Source organism: Camelus dromedarius, chromosome 23 (assembly GCF_036321535.1).
Source record: "Camelus dromedarius isolate mCamDro1 chromosome 23, mCamDro1.pat, whole genome shotgun sequence".
NCBI lineage: Eukaryota > Metazoa > Chordata > Mammalia > Artiodactyla > Camelidae > Camelus > Camelus dromedarius.
The window spans coordinates 20,038,018-20,052,019 of NC_087458.1; the positions used below are offsets into that span (position 1 = coordinate 20,038,018).

A 14,002-nucleotide genomic window follows, 5' to 3' on the forward strand; every position below is an offset into this window, starting at 1 on the left:
CCTTAGTTTCACCTCGTGCCACTCCACCCTTACTTAGCAGGCTCCGGCCACACAAACTTCCTTTACTCTTCACACAAGCCAGCTCTTACCTGCATCAAGGTCTTTCCTGCCCAGCACAGGCTTCCTCAGGTCTTCACACTGCTGGTTCCCTCTCATCACCCAGGACTCAGCTCAAATGTCACGTCCTCAGAGAGACCTTCTTGGACAACTGTATGTAAAGTAGGCCCCAGCCCAGTCACCCTCTTTCCTATTGTGCTGCCTTATTTACAGCATTTATCTCCATCTGAAATGATTTTTCTTTTGTCTTCCTCTACTAGAATATATTCCCACAGGACAGGGATCTTTCTTGTCTTCACTGCTATACGCCTTATAGACCCAACGTAGGTCTAAGTACACAGCAGGAGTGTAGAGTTAGTTGAATGAATGAATGTCTGACTCCAAAGCCAATGCTTTCCCACTACCTCTGCTGTTCCTAGTATATGTGAAATAATACCCCCTTCCAGAAGTTAATCTTTGTTTTGAATGACAGCCCATTAAAGTTATTTTCTTTCAAACAAGATTTTTAAAAATATTATTTAAAATCTTCCTCTGCTCAGTGAGTAAAAAGAAGAATTTTAGATATAACATCTTGTGCAAGTCAAAGTTGCTCGATCTCATAGTTTTCATCTGTAAAATCAAAGAGTTGGTTAAAATTAATTTACTTAAGCAAGCTACAGATATTTACCAAGCACTGTGCTAAAGCAAAATAGGAACACGAAAGTTAAGTAATATAATTTCTGCCCTCAAAAGAGGCTCACAGGTGTCTTTCAACTCTACAATTTGTATGATCCCGTACAGTTGTTGTGTAACCTTTGTGCTACAGAAAAAGCCTAAAGCTTCCCATTCCTGAGAAATTAATTAAAAATCTGTCACCAAGATACCGATAAACACATGCTTCATTTTAAAAGTGAATATTTAATTCAACATTGCAGTAAGAATTGAACAGTATTAAAAACAGAAGCATATTAGTGGCTTAAAAAAATGTATAGTAAACTTTAGTTTCCCTTGGGAAGGATTTTGATTGCCAGTTCTCTACAGCAAAACAATGCTATGAAAATGCCTACAGAAGACAAATTCTAAGTGTAAGTCTAAAACGCTTAAAATTAGTGATTAAAGGTTTTAAAGATGCAAATCAGAAATAGTCAACATTAAAGATATCTCACTTCAATCCTAAAAGTTTCACATAATAAACATCATATATAAATTTAGAAAGATGGCCAACAAATTAAGAACTCGGCATATTCTAGAGACTGGCTCCCAGACGATCATGACTGTTACATGAGCACCTGGCTGTAGTTCATCTACTACCACCTTCTTTGTTCTTCTAGACACTTCTTGACTGTCATCTGGGTATTTCCAAGGCACTGTAAGGAAAACATGCAGAGAGAGATGCCCATTTCTTCTGCAGTCCCTCTCAGCATTGCAATTCAGCAGATTATCAGTGAGAAAAAAGTATAGAATCCATAATGTATAGTCCCCACAAGGCCTCACTCAATTTGAAAAATCGCCAATTCTGTCAAATATGCCAAAACTCCAATAAGGTATTTATGACACAGAATCTGAAAAAAAAAAAAAAAAAAAGACATTTAAAATTAAAATAGAATTAACTATAACAAAGTAGTTTGATATTTGATAAATATTCCAGGCTTATTTTAAAATCCATTATCTACAAGCTAAGATACAAACATGAGCCCAAACCATTGCTGTTCTAAGTCAAATAGACTTTATTTAACGAAGACAACTGACTGTAATAAATTTACAACTACTAGTCAGTAGTGCTTAGGAGTAATTAGACTAGGGTTCTTGTTTATCCTGGCTTCTATGGGTGAGCTATCTGCCTGAAGAGAGAGGCATAGGGGTATCTACGAACCCCTTGGACTTATATGCAAATTGAGCATCTACATTTTCTACAAAGAGTTCCATGGCTTCCTTCTTCTCAAAGGGATACACAATTCCACAAGTGTCTTGTAGAAACTAAGCAGAGGCAGAAATCTGGTGAATACATTAATTTCAAACTTTTGACAGGCAATACAGCGTTGCAGTTAAAAGCATAAGCTTTTGAGTCAGATGAGTAGGTTCCAATTCCAATTCCAGTTACTAGTTGTGTGATCTTAGGAAGCCTACTCATCCTCTGTGCCACAATTTCCTCTTTACAATCTATGCAGACAGGTTGCTGTGAAAACTAAATGAGACAGTATGTGTAAAATGCTCAATAATGCATGGCACAGCTAGTGCTTAATAAGTGTAAGCTACCATCACGGCATTACTTGAACCTAGGAGCCACAGTTACTGTCTTACATCATTAAGAGAGGTTCTTAGCGGGGAGGGTATAGCTCAAGTCGTAGAGCACACACACAGCACACACTAGGTCCTGGGTTCAATCCCCAGGACCTCCTTTAAACATAAAAACAAGTAAGTAAAAACCTAATTATCTCCCCACCTCAAAAAAAAAAAAAAAATAATAAAAGAGAGCTTCTTAAAATAGACCAGAAAAAACAGGACCACCCTTAAATTCATAAATGGGTAAGAACACATGATATAAACTAGTTTTTAAATGTAGTTCACTAATAGAATGAGAGCATATGGAAATAGAATTTAAAAATACGCAGACTTCATGAAGTTGAATTCTGAGGTGCTAAAATGTAAATTCTTTCTTTATAATGTCAAAGTAACATGGTATAGTACAATCTTTCAAATTTTTTACTGCAAACCACAGTAAGAAATAAATTTAACATCACGACCCAGTATAAGCAATGTATATCCTAACCACATGTAATACACTCATTTTTATATTTTCTATTCTATTTTTCTTTTTTGTTTTTTTAAAGCTGGTCTCTTCCCATCAAAATTACTTCCCAACCTACTGTTGCATTATGACTTGCAGTTTGAAAAGCACTAATGTAGTACTTATAGACAGAGTATGAACTTCTTGGAACCTAAGAGGTTAAGTGTTTAAATCCTGACTCTTCCCCTTACTAAGCTATCTTGCTGTGTCATTTAAACCTATCTTGGCTTTAGTTTCCTTGTTTTAAAAATAAAGTGAATGCAGATAAAAACACCTAACTACAGGGTTTCTCTAAAGATTAAAGTATGTTAAACACCTAGGACAGGGACAAGACCAATATTCACTGAGTGTTTATTATGGCTGTATTTTAATATAGTTTAAATATATTAACATAATATATTTAAATATATTTAAGTGCCTACTCTCATTTTATTTCTGATATTTCTCCTAATGAGGACTTCATAGACAGTAAAACAATGTCTCTATTATTTCTTTCCCTGTAGGGATAGAAAAACCTAAAATACAAAGATTATATTTTAGTTCTGTGTTTCTGCTATAATTTTCTTATGTAACACACAAAATCCTCTGTTACTCTGATAATTATTTCAAAGTTGACAAGAAACAATTCTGAAGGCTTCAAAGCTCCTACAGAATAATTCATATTATTACCAGTCTACAGAACACAGCATACAATATCCTTCGATTATAAAGCTGCATCTAGAAAACTAAAAACTTTTCAGCAAACCATTTACAAAGCATAAAATAAAATCTCTCTGTCTTGAACTAGAAGACATTCCATTGTGTTTCTTCCACGTGGAAAATAAAATTGCCATACATTTGGAAAACTACGCAACAAGTAAAAAAAAAAAAACTTAACTAGATTTGCTCAAACTAACCTTTATTTTTCCATCAGTATGTGCTGAAGCTACAGATGTTGAAACACGAACCAATCTTGTGGCTGATAAATGGATTTTGAAATGCCTATGGAAATGTGAATACAGGCAATCCATGAATAAGTCAACTTCCTCCTGAGTAACTTCCCCAGGTGTTTTATGGACACTGTCCCACAAAGCTTTGGCATCCTCTGGATGTATGGCATAAGAAATGTCCAGACTTTGAGGGCTACAGGGTACAGACCAAAGAAATTCAGTGGTAGCCATATAACGGTCCATTTTGCATGCAGTCCACATAGCAGCCAACCAGGAAAGATTAAACGCACTGATTGCTAAGGGACGGAAATAACAGTCAAAAGTTTTCTGAAACCAGGTTCCAATTATGGCTGTATTAGTCTCTGCTCCATTTGCAAGGAATAAAGGTAGGCAGGTGAAATCTTCTGAAACAGTCTCCAGAAGACTATCTCCAAATATACAGCAGAACCAACCAGTCCACAACACTTTACCTTCTCTGTGTTCAGAAGGCAATTGAGATTTTGATAGGATCTGCAAAGAAGAAGAAAATCAAACAGGTTCATTAAATTCTAAAGTACATTTACTTCAGGAGGGGAAGGTATAGCTCAAGTGGTAGAGCGCCCGCTTAGCATACACAAGGTCCTGGGTTCAATCCCCAGTACCTCCTCTGAAAATAAGTAAGTAAACCTAACTACCTCCACACACACAATAAAAATAAGGTAAATTTTTTTAAAAGTACCTTTACTTCTAAATTATATCTTCTCAACATTAATTAGTATATTTAAAAATAAGAAGATACGTTGTATTACCTGCCAAAAACCACAGAGGGCACAGTCTTCCTGATCACTATTAGGGTTTACCAAGTTAATTGACCTTTCTCCTAATATTCTTATCAGGACATGGTATATGGCAAGATGTTGGTGCAATCAAAATGCAAAATAAAGGAGGCCAATGTGGTATAACCAGGTATAGTATCCAGAAAAAAAGAATCTCAAAATCTCAACCAAAGTTCTAAAGAAGGGGCTGTAAAAGGTCACCAAATCCAATGCGCTTGAATTATTCCACTGAGGAAGACGTCACTATTTCCTAAGGCAGCTCTTTCTATCCACTTAAAATGCTCTTACATATGTTAGGCCCTGTGGATTCCAACCACTGGTCCTGCTTTCTTCCTTATGAGCACATAGAACAAATCATATCTAATTTCTCTTCTACAGAGAAAAACCTTTAAATACTTGATCCCTATCATACATACTGCCAATTTCATTATCTCCAGTTTCTTCAACCATTCCTCCTATGACATACGTTCAAGTTCTCACACTATCTGGACACTCTTTTCTGAAATTCTTCTGCAGGGGAGACATATTCATAAGAACACATAATTACTTCAAAAAGGTGTGATTACAGGACTGACACCATCTTTAACCCAGATTATACTCTTATTAATATAATTTTAGACTGCAATAGTTTTCTGGGTTTTAGTTGACAGTGTTACATAAATTAGCCCTACATACTCATTTTTGCTGTTAACTGGAGAATTCCCCCCAACCTATACGGAGGCAGTAAACTTATCCCTATTAAAATTTTAATCTCAATTTCGCCCATTGTGCCAATCCATTCAGATCTTTTAGAATCATGATTATATTTTCCAGCAGATTGACTAACTCCTCAAACTTTAAATTTGTAAATTACATAACAAACATACCTTCCAGATATTCACAGAAGTTTTAAAGTTTGACCAGGAGGTGGAGATCACAGCCCTACATCATATCCCTTTAGGATGATCATTTAAACAATTACTTTTACCATATAGCTCCTTCTTGTTCAAGAAGTTATAAGCCTTCCAAATACCTTAAAGCCCAGATGTCTACCCCTTTTTAAAATAACTTACGAGTCTTGTAACCCTGTTAAGAAATGAGATTTAACATGAAAGCTATTAGGACACTAACCTAGGAGTTCAAGAGGTCATTTCTATTCCTCACAAGAACATTTGCTTGCCTGATGACATGCTAACCATGTAACTTCTTTGGGCATCAACTGCTTCACTTGACAGAGGCTGCTAATTACCTACCCAGCATGTATTTTCCTTCCACAGCAATACAGTGTTTTTACTTAAGGTGACAAAGCACCCACTGAAAAAGAAAATTTTTCTAGTCTCCCTTTCAACTGGGATGTAAAGAGAAGTTGATGAGTCTCAGCAAGTCTCATTAAAGATCTACACAGTGGCAGGCACCCTGTTTGCCCTTTCCATCTTCTTCCCATTTCTTGCCTTGAACTTACACATAATATTCAGAGCTCCACGAGCCAACTTAGATTACAATGTGACAGCAAGCATGAAAGCCATGCACCAAGGATGGTAGGGAAGAGAGAAGCAGCTTCGATTATCAGTAATTTCATGAAGCATTTACCAGTCTTAAACAGCTTACCTCGACACCTTTTTGTAAGACAAATCTCTATCTTCTTTAATTTACTATTATTTAGACTTTCTGTAATATACAGCTGAACCTAATTCTAGACACTATCTGGACAGTGGTCTATACTGGGGTCAGCAAATCTTCTCTGTAGCAGGCCAGATAGTAAATAATTTAGGCTCTGCAAGCCATATGGTCTCTGTAGCAACTAGTCAACTCTGCTGTTGTAGCACAAAAGGAGCCATAGATAATACGTAAAAAAATGAATAGGGATCTATTTCAATAAAACCTTATTTATAAAACAAGCAGCAGATCAGATCTGGCCTGACCCCTGATCTATACAAATAAACACACAAACAAAATCATGACTTTTCAACTATTTCAGAACTTCATTTGTCGATGACTAAAATGAGTTAACTCAGCAGAAACAGAAGTAGCAGGCATGAATAATAACCTAATGACATGAGTTAAACCATCTAACACACTGATTACTAGTTAAAAAAAAAAAAAAGCCATAATGCACATAATGCAAAGTTGGTCACACCTAATTTCTATAATTTGGTCAAACAAGACATAAAATAGGTTTACAAATAGATTATAAACAAGCTTAAGAATTTTAAAAACAGTAATACCACAATTTCTAAACCAAGACAATGCAGATTCTTTTCTCGTAGGAAGCAAGTATTGCTTGCTTATACAATATACCTGGACAAGAAATGCTTCAGGGTCCCTCTGTGTTCCTTTCATTTCTAGGAGAGTAGAGAAAATCACTTTGATGTTGAAGTCATCTCCCACTTCCACAGCAAGTCCTTTTTGCTTTTCAGCAGCAATAAATGCACTCAGAAGTTTAGAATACTCTTTGAAATTAGTATAGGAGAATTTATATAAGGGAGTTAAACTATATAAAGTCCATTGTTTATGCAGAAGGAATGCAACCTTTTGAGGATCAACATCTTCCTAAAAAAATCAAGACAAAAAAAAGTTTAAGAATTAGGAAATATTCATAAGAACTTAATCATAGTATTTTAAGTATTTAATAAAACTGTATTTCTGGGTGCCTGATCTTTGCACCCCAGCCAAACTGGAGTTTGCAGGACTCTTTGAACATCCTTGAACAGGCCTTTCCACCTGTTACACCTTCTCTTCCCTTTGGAATGCTCTTCTCATGGATTTCACATGGCATGTTCCTTTCCTTCTTTAGGCCTCTGCCCAAATGCTACTCAAGAGGCCACCCTATCTAAAGTAGCACCAGTGGGGAAGGCACAGCTCAGTGGTAGAGCACACACTTAGCATGCAAGAGGTCCTGGGTTCAATCCACAGTACCTCTATTAAGATAAATGAGTAAATAGATAAACCTAATTACCTCCCCCCAAAACCAAACCAAACAAACAAACAAAAAGCAAAAGAATAAATAAAAATAAAGTAATACCTGCAACCCATTCCAACTCTGTCACTCTGCATCTCCTTAAAAATGCTTTTTTTTATACAGCATTTATAACCATCTGGCATTACATACTTGTCTGATTTTTATTGTCTGTCTTCCCTACTCGAGCATGAGTTTGATGAGAACAGAGATTTTGCCTATTTTATTCACTATTACATCTCTAGCTAGCACCTAGAGCAATGCCATCTAGAACAGTTGTTCAGTAAATATTTATTGGATGAATATTTGTTTTACTTTTAGAAACTTCAAATTATAGATTTTGAAAATAGTAACGATTCCTGGTGCATCTAATCTGATTGGTTTTAATTAAGTAATTTCTAAAATTATTCGGCAATAAATTCACTCTATCACTCTAATTCGGTAGATTAAATAAAAAGATACGTGGGAGTATTTTGGCCATGCTTTATTAGAACCGCAGGTACCATCAAAAACAAAATACTTCGTTTATAGTAGCCCTATGCATTGCTGAGGGTTTTCACATACACCTCCACATAAGCTCCTAGTTTTATCCTGAATTGAATTTTTCTATAAAATCCACACTTTCTGACATAGTCTCTTGGCCCCAACTATCTTTTGGAACTTTCAGTACAGTTTGTCCATTTGACAAAAATATTTGTTCTGATGAGAGTATTCATGGAAAAGTTGTAAACTTTTATCAAAAAGTTATAAACTTTTTACTTATTACTGTCAAAAGATACAGCAAAATCACTTGTATCATAGAGAAAAGGAAACACTGAACTAGACATTCCAGTCTTTAATTTACACACAATTTCTGTTTTCTGGTTAAGAACCATCACTTTCATTACTAGCACCAGTAATTTTTTTTTAAGAAAGTTTTCACGAAGAAGGAAAATTTTTCTCATATTCCAAAAGATACTAGACCCAGATAACACAGATAAGAAAACAAAGTTACAAAGAAGGTGTGGGTGACTGATAAGCCAGGCTCCCTGCTAAGTGACTCAGAACCACACACCAAACTTGTACTGACTAGGGCTTTATTTCATGTTTCAGTAAAATTACAAATTGCTAATGTTATATACCTTCAAGGTTGTTTATAAATGATCAAAACAGAGCATGTTGCCACCAGACATATCTGGGACAATTTAAACACTAAAATAGTTTAGTAAGGAATTAGAAAATTTTGAAAAACAGAAATTCATGAGTCCATTACTAACAATTAGATAAATAAATGGAGAAGTGAGAACTTACAATAGAATGCCAAAGGCTGGTTGGTAAATAAGGAGCAAATAGAGATGGAAAACCATTATTTTGCAACCATCATGATAAAGACAGGATCAAGCAAAAATTATCAATATATAACGGATGTAAGTGTAAGGCGAAATTTTGACATGGAACAGGATATTTGTATTATCTTAAAGTGTCCTCCCATAGACAGTTTATTAGTTGCAGAGGTGAATAAAACCATAATTACTGGGCAACACCTTGACAGAATGATCAAAACTCACATCATCCGTGTGCTACCAGATGTTATTCCCCAAGAAGGACACAACAGCACCTATGCAGTATTCCGGCCAGGAATACATAACTTCAGTCCAAAGAAAACATCAAACAAATACAAAATGAGGAATATTCTATTTAAAATGGGGAGGGGAGGAACAAATGTCAATGTCAAAGAAGACAAAGAAACATTGTGGAAATATTCCAGATTGAAGGACCTTAAAATACATAACAGAGGTGACACTGAGAGTGTGAATAATTGTTTGCTTTAGCTGTTTCTAATTTATTTTATTACCTAAGGAGGTAAGAAGATACTGAAAATACTACAAACAGTAACACAAATTGAAACATTTTATTCACAGGTATTCTCAATTATTGGTAACACAAAGGAACACAAAAAAACATACCTGTAACTGTGAACACTGGGGAAGTTTCCTTCGAGGTGGAGTCGGGACAAATGAAGTCTGCTTTCTGACTGATTCTAATCGTTTCTGCAGAGGGGTGGCACCTATAAAGTAATCTTTAAGCCTTGAGGTTGCATTTTGTCTAGGAGTTGATTCTGGTGCATTGTAAGAATCCATGGTCTATAAATAAATAAAACCAGAAATTCTAAACACTAAAAAGTTAATTCACGCTCATAGTTTCACTGATTTCTCTCCTTACTATAAAAGAATTCTTTGTCCTTCCTCCCAGTCCCTGCCCCCAGTTTTGACTTTTTAACCAAGTCTTGTATTTCTTATTGACTATTTTTATGATCACCTTACAGATATCTCAAACACAGTATGTTCAAAACTAAATTCAACTCCTTCCCATCCTCCTCCTTCCAAAAACTAGCTGGTCCTTTTTTAGATTCCTGTCAATTTTCTAAATTAATTTAAATAGTTTCCCACTTTCAAATTTTTTAACATGTAGTCATTAAGCACATTCTTTTTCCTTCAACAGTTTCTGTCATCTGTTCCCAAAGCTACTTTCTTAGCCAGGTTCTTATTATCACAACTAAGGATTTTCCTTATCTGAAAGTAATCAGCTCTTCAGAAATGGCACTTTATTATTAGTCACCTGTGCAAAAATCTTACAGTGATGAGATAAATTCTACGCTCCTGCTGGGTATTTAAGATCTCTCGTAATTCAGCTTGTCCTTATCCTACTTGCCCTAGACATAAACACATTCTTGTCTCCATGTGCTTTATCATTATATTCCCTGTGTGAAGTGTTCTTTTTCCATTTCACCTCCATTACGACCAAGTTTGAATTTGACCCCCTTTTAAACAGTAGGGGTTTGTTAGCCTTCTTCCCCCAGAAACCCTATGTAAAACACTTCTTGGGGGAAGGGTGTTGTAGAATGAGACCCCAGGGATAACTATTTTGAAAAAAGCCCAAAGCCCTCTAGATGACTAACAAAGTCCTTCAAGAATGTTCTATAAAATCCTTCAAGAATGTTCTATAAAATCTTTGGAGATTAATAATACACAAGCTCATACAGCTCTCTTCGATCACTTAATCTATACCACTGATTTTGGCCCATATTCATATAATTCTTTGTACTTTTTTTTGGTGTGCACGTTTTTTCTTCCCAAAAAGACTAAACTACTTTGACTGAAACCATGCTCTTTATGTTTCTCTTCTATAATTACCCTAATATAATGCTGACTGCTCCTTAATTAAGCAAGTATTGGTTTAATAGAACAGAAATATTTCACAGAACTCCAAAATTGTAACACATCTTTCATTGAAAGGAATTATGATTTAAGCTATAAAAATTACTCCCAAGTACTGGCACAGTTAGTTACCCTTTAAATTTTTTTTCTCATAAATGAACTTTTATTTAATACTACATTTAAATTTCATTATATCAAAGTAGGACACCCTCTATATCTTGCACAAAACTCCATAAGTTAAATATATAGTTCTCAAAACTCAGATAATGCCCAGAGCAAGATCATAATAACAGACAACTCAAATTGCAGCTACTCTAAAGCATTCTAGCTTTAAATGCATAATGAATTGTCTATTCAAAAGAGAATTTTAATTAGTCTCATTCACATAGAGTGTTTCTTTCAAATGTGTTATTTGGAATAACTGCTAACATTTATTGAGTGTTCATCATGTGCCAGGTACTCTTCCAAGCCCTTAACAAAAATTGTCTCATTTAATCCTCAAACAATCCTATGAGATGGATTACTATACTCCCAGTTGACAGATGAGAAGACAAAGAAATGAAGTAACTTATAAAGATGCAAGGGCCAAACTTTGAACCCAGACAGTCTAACACCAGAGATGGTGGTCTAATCCCCTTCCACATTGCCTTCCAACAGGGATCAATGTCAATGCAAAATAAGCCCTACTAAATTTGACTCCTTAAAAGAGAAATGCTGTAAATTCCAAAAAGATTTTAAAGTCTCTCTAGGTGAGAAAGACTATTAGCTCTGAAAGGACTGGCTTTGAGAAAACATTTCCCGTGAGTATTTAATGCTGTGGTAATGTGAAGTAGCCCAATCTATGCATTAAATATTAGAAAGTGATTTATACCTATTTTACGTTCTCACTCCATACACAATAATGTATAATTCTGCCTTGCTCAATAATTAAGAGGTTAAAAATAAATTTTGACTCAATAATTTACTGTCCCAATATTCTTCCTTCCAATTCTAAGAAAAGAGGTCCCTTTACTTGCTTTCTAAAGCTAATCCATCAACCAACAGACTATATCTCCATATCCCTTCACATCTCCCTCTGACACCACCTCCCGTGTTTATTTCAAACCTCTATCATCTCTAGTCTCTACTCCACAGGATACGTTTCTTCCACTGCCAAGCATATTTTAATAGTCCTAACACTAAAAATTTTTGGTTTAAATCCTATTCATATCATTCCTTTTGAGACCAATTTCCTGGAAATGTGGTATACAACTACTGCCTCCACTTACTAATAAATATTTTATTGGAAATCTTCAGCAATCTCTCCTCTGTATCCATCATTATAAAGAAACGGCACTTTTGAAAATCACCAACGTTTTTGCCAAAACCAGGGCCTAATACTTGGTTCATCAAATTTGTTCCCCCTTACTCCTCCAAACTTCCTGTTAATCTTGTTTTTTTTCAGACTTAATTTTTCTCCTCCTTATTTCCTACAGTTCTTTCTGATTTACTTGTTGATTCCTGTTCTTTCTCCTGTCCCAACAGTGGGTGTCTTCCCAGACTCTGAAACCACTCATTCTCCATATGAAAACATTCATTCTGCGTATAACTCCTAAATCTTTACTTTCATATCTTTACAACTGCCTTTCCATTTTTCTGTAGAACATTAAGCTTTTGTGTCTTAAAACGCATTAAATTCAAAGCTAAACATTATTTCACAACAAATCTTTCCTTTCCAACCTTGTTTCTCAGTAATAATTCCATTCTTCTCATTTAAAATACACCTTCTCTTTAACTCCTCCCTCAACTTAACTTTTACATCCAATGTATCATCAAATTCTGACATATTTCTTAAAAGGATATATACTAGCCCTCTGAGATTTGGCCTTCACTTCCACTCTTAACTACAGCCACTTATTCCCAATCGTAACCCCCTTCTCCAATCAATGACTAGTCTTTCCATAGACACCACTTTAATCTTGTCATTACCTTGTTTGAGATCCCATAACAATATCCACAAATCTGAACAAATGAAGTCAGAACTTCTCCGTCTGGATTAAGGTACCACATTATCTGATCTTATTCAGGTTTATTTTCTACTACTTCAGGAGTTCTTACCCCAAGATCCATGAATGAACAGTCTTTCCAAAATCTAACAGCCCTCTAAGGTTGGATGAAAAATGTTATATGCGTGTGTACATGGTGGGAGAAGGGAGTGAAGAAAGGCCCAGTATATGATACTTTAAATAAACAAGATCCTACTGTAGCACAGGGAACTATATTCAATACCTTGCAATGGCCTATAATGAAAAGGAGTATTAATATATAGAGAGAAAATATATATACACACATAACTGAATCCCTATGCTGTATACCAGAAATTAACACAACATTGTAGATCGACTATACTTGAACTAAAAAAAAAAGTTAGGAACCAGCGCCTTACATACAAGCATACGCCCCCTAATCTAGACTGCTCATCACCCTGCTGCTTGCTCTTCATGCCTGTGTTTTTCCTCTTCTCCTCGGGAGAAGCTTCCAAGCATCTGCAGAGCCAGCTCTCCAGTCAATGCCTCTTGCATTTGCAGTTCAAAACACACAATTACAACTAAGCCGTTTTTCTTGTGGTAAGTCCGTGAAGGAAGGGACCTGGGCTTAAAAATCACTTTCGTACATCGCCACCAGCACCTAACTCCAATCGCCCCAACGCTAATGCCTAGGCCAATGCTAAGCACGTCGTAAAAACACAAGTACTGTAACGATAACGACCACACAACGGGGCAAAATATAAAGTTTACTGCCACGCCTGGACCAATAACGAAGCATCTTACCGATAAAATGTCGTGTTGACGCTGTCATCCATTCCCTTCACGAATCATTCTTCAATTCTGGATCCAAAACTACGACGAGACTGGAATCCCCTAAAGTAAAAAAGCCGCCAAAATGACAGCTAAGAGAAAGTCCGGAGGAACCCCTGGCCCTTCCCAAATTCCTTCTCGCTCCACCACAGGTGAGTTCACGAAGGACGCAGACGGGCCCAGCTGGGAGACCTCCGCTCCCTCCGACTCCAGCCGAGCCCTGAGACTTCACGCCTGGAGGGACATTTTCGCTAACCCAGCTCCGCGGCCCTCGCTCCTGCGGAGTTGGCTTCTGCTCGCGGAGGGAAAGGGCAAAGGACAGTGTGTCCCTATTCGCCCCTCTCCACTTCAGCCCTCAGGAGCTAGGGCCAGCTCGGAAATCCCGCCATTGAGAAAGCGGCAATTTAGCGTCCTGCCGCCGCCTCTGTTTAAAATCGTTTCCCGACTCGCTCTGCGGCCTGACGC

General features: G+C 36.4%; 1 protein-coding gene across 1 annotated transcript; it reads right to left on the reverse strand.

Annotated features, from left to right (window-relative positions):
• Positions 1 to 664: 664 nt before the first annotated feature.
• On the reverse strand, positions 665 to 13,943 carry CENPL (centromere protein L). The gene is made up of 5 exons (XM_010984541.3): positions 13,511 to 13,943; positions 9,450 to 9,626; positions 6,846 to 7,097; positions 3,721 to 4,263; positions 665 to 1,598 (listed from the first exon to the last, which is right to left on the reverse strand). The coding sequence occupies exons 2-5, from the start codon at positions 9,621 to 9,623 to the stop codon at positions 1,527 to 1,529; spliced, it is 1,041 nt and encodes a 346-aa protein (XP_010982843.1). The 5' UTR covers positions 9,624 to 9,626; positions 13,511 to 13,943; the 3' UTR covers positions 665 to 1,526.
• Positions 13,944 to 14,002: the final 59 nt, after the last annotated feature.

Excerpts from the sequence above, each read along its gene's own strand:
- CENPL (XM_010984541.3), bottom strand. The coding sequence starts at position 9,623 with ATGGATTCTTACAATGCACCAGAATCAACTCCTAGACAAAATGCAACC. Across the intron at positions 7,098-9,449 it reads CCCAGTGTTCACAGTTACAG|GAAGATGTTGATCCTCAAAA; the intron begins GTATGTTTTTTT and ends TGATTTTTTTAG. Across the intron at positions 4,264-6,845 it reads CTGAAGCATTTCTTGTCCAG|ATCCTATCAAAATCTCAATT; the intron begins GTATATTGTATA and ends TCTTCTTTGCAG.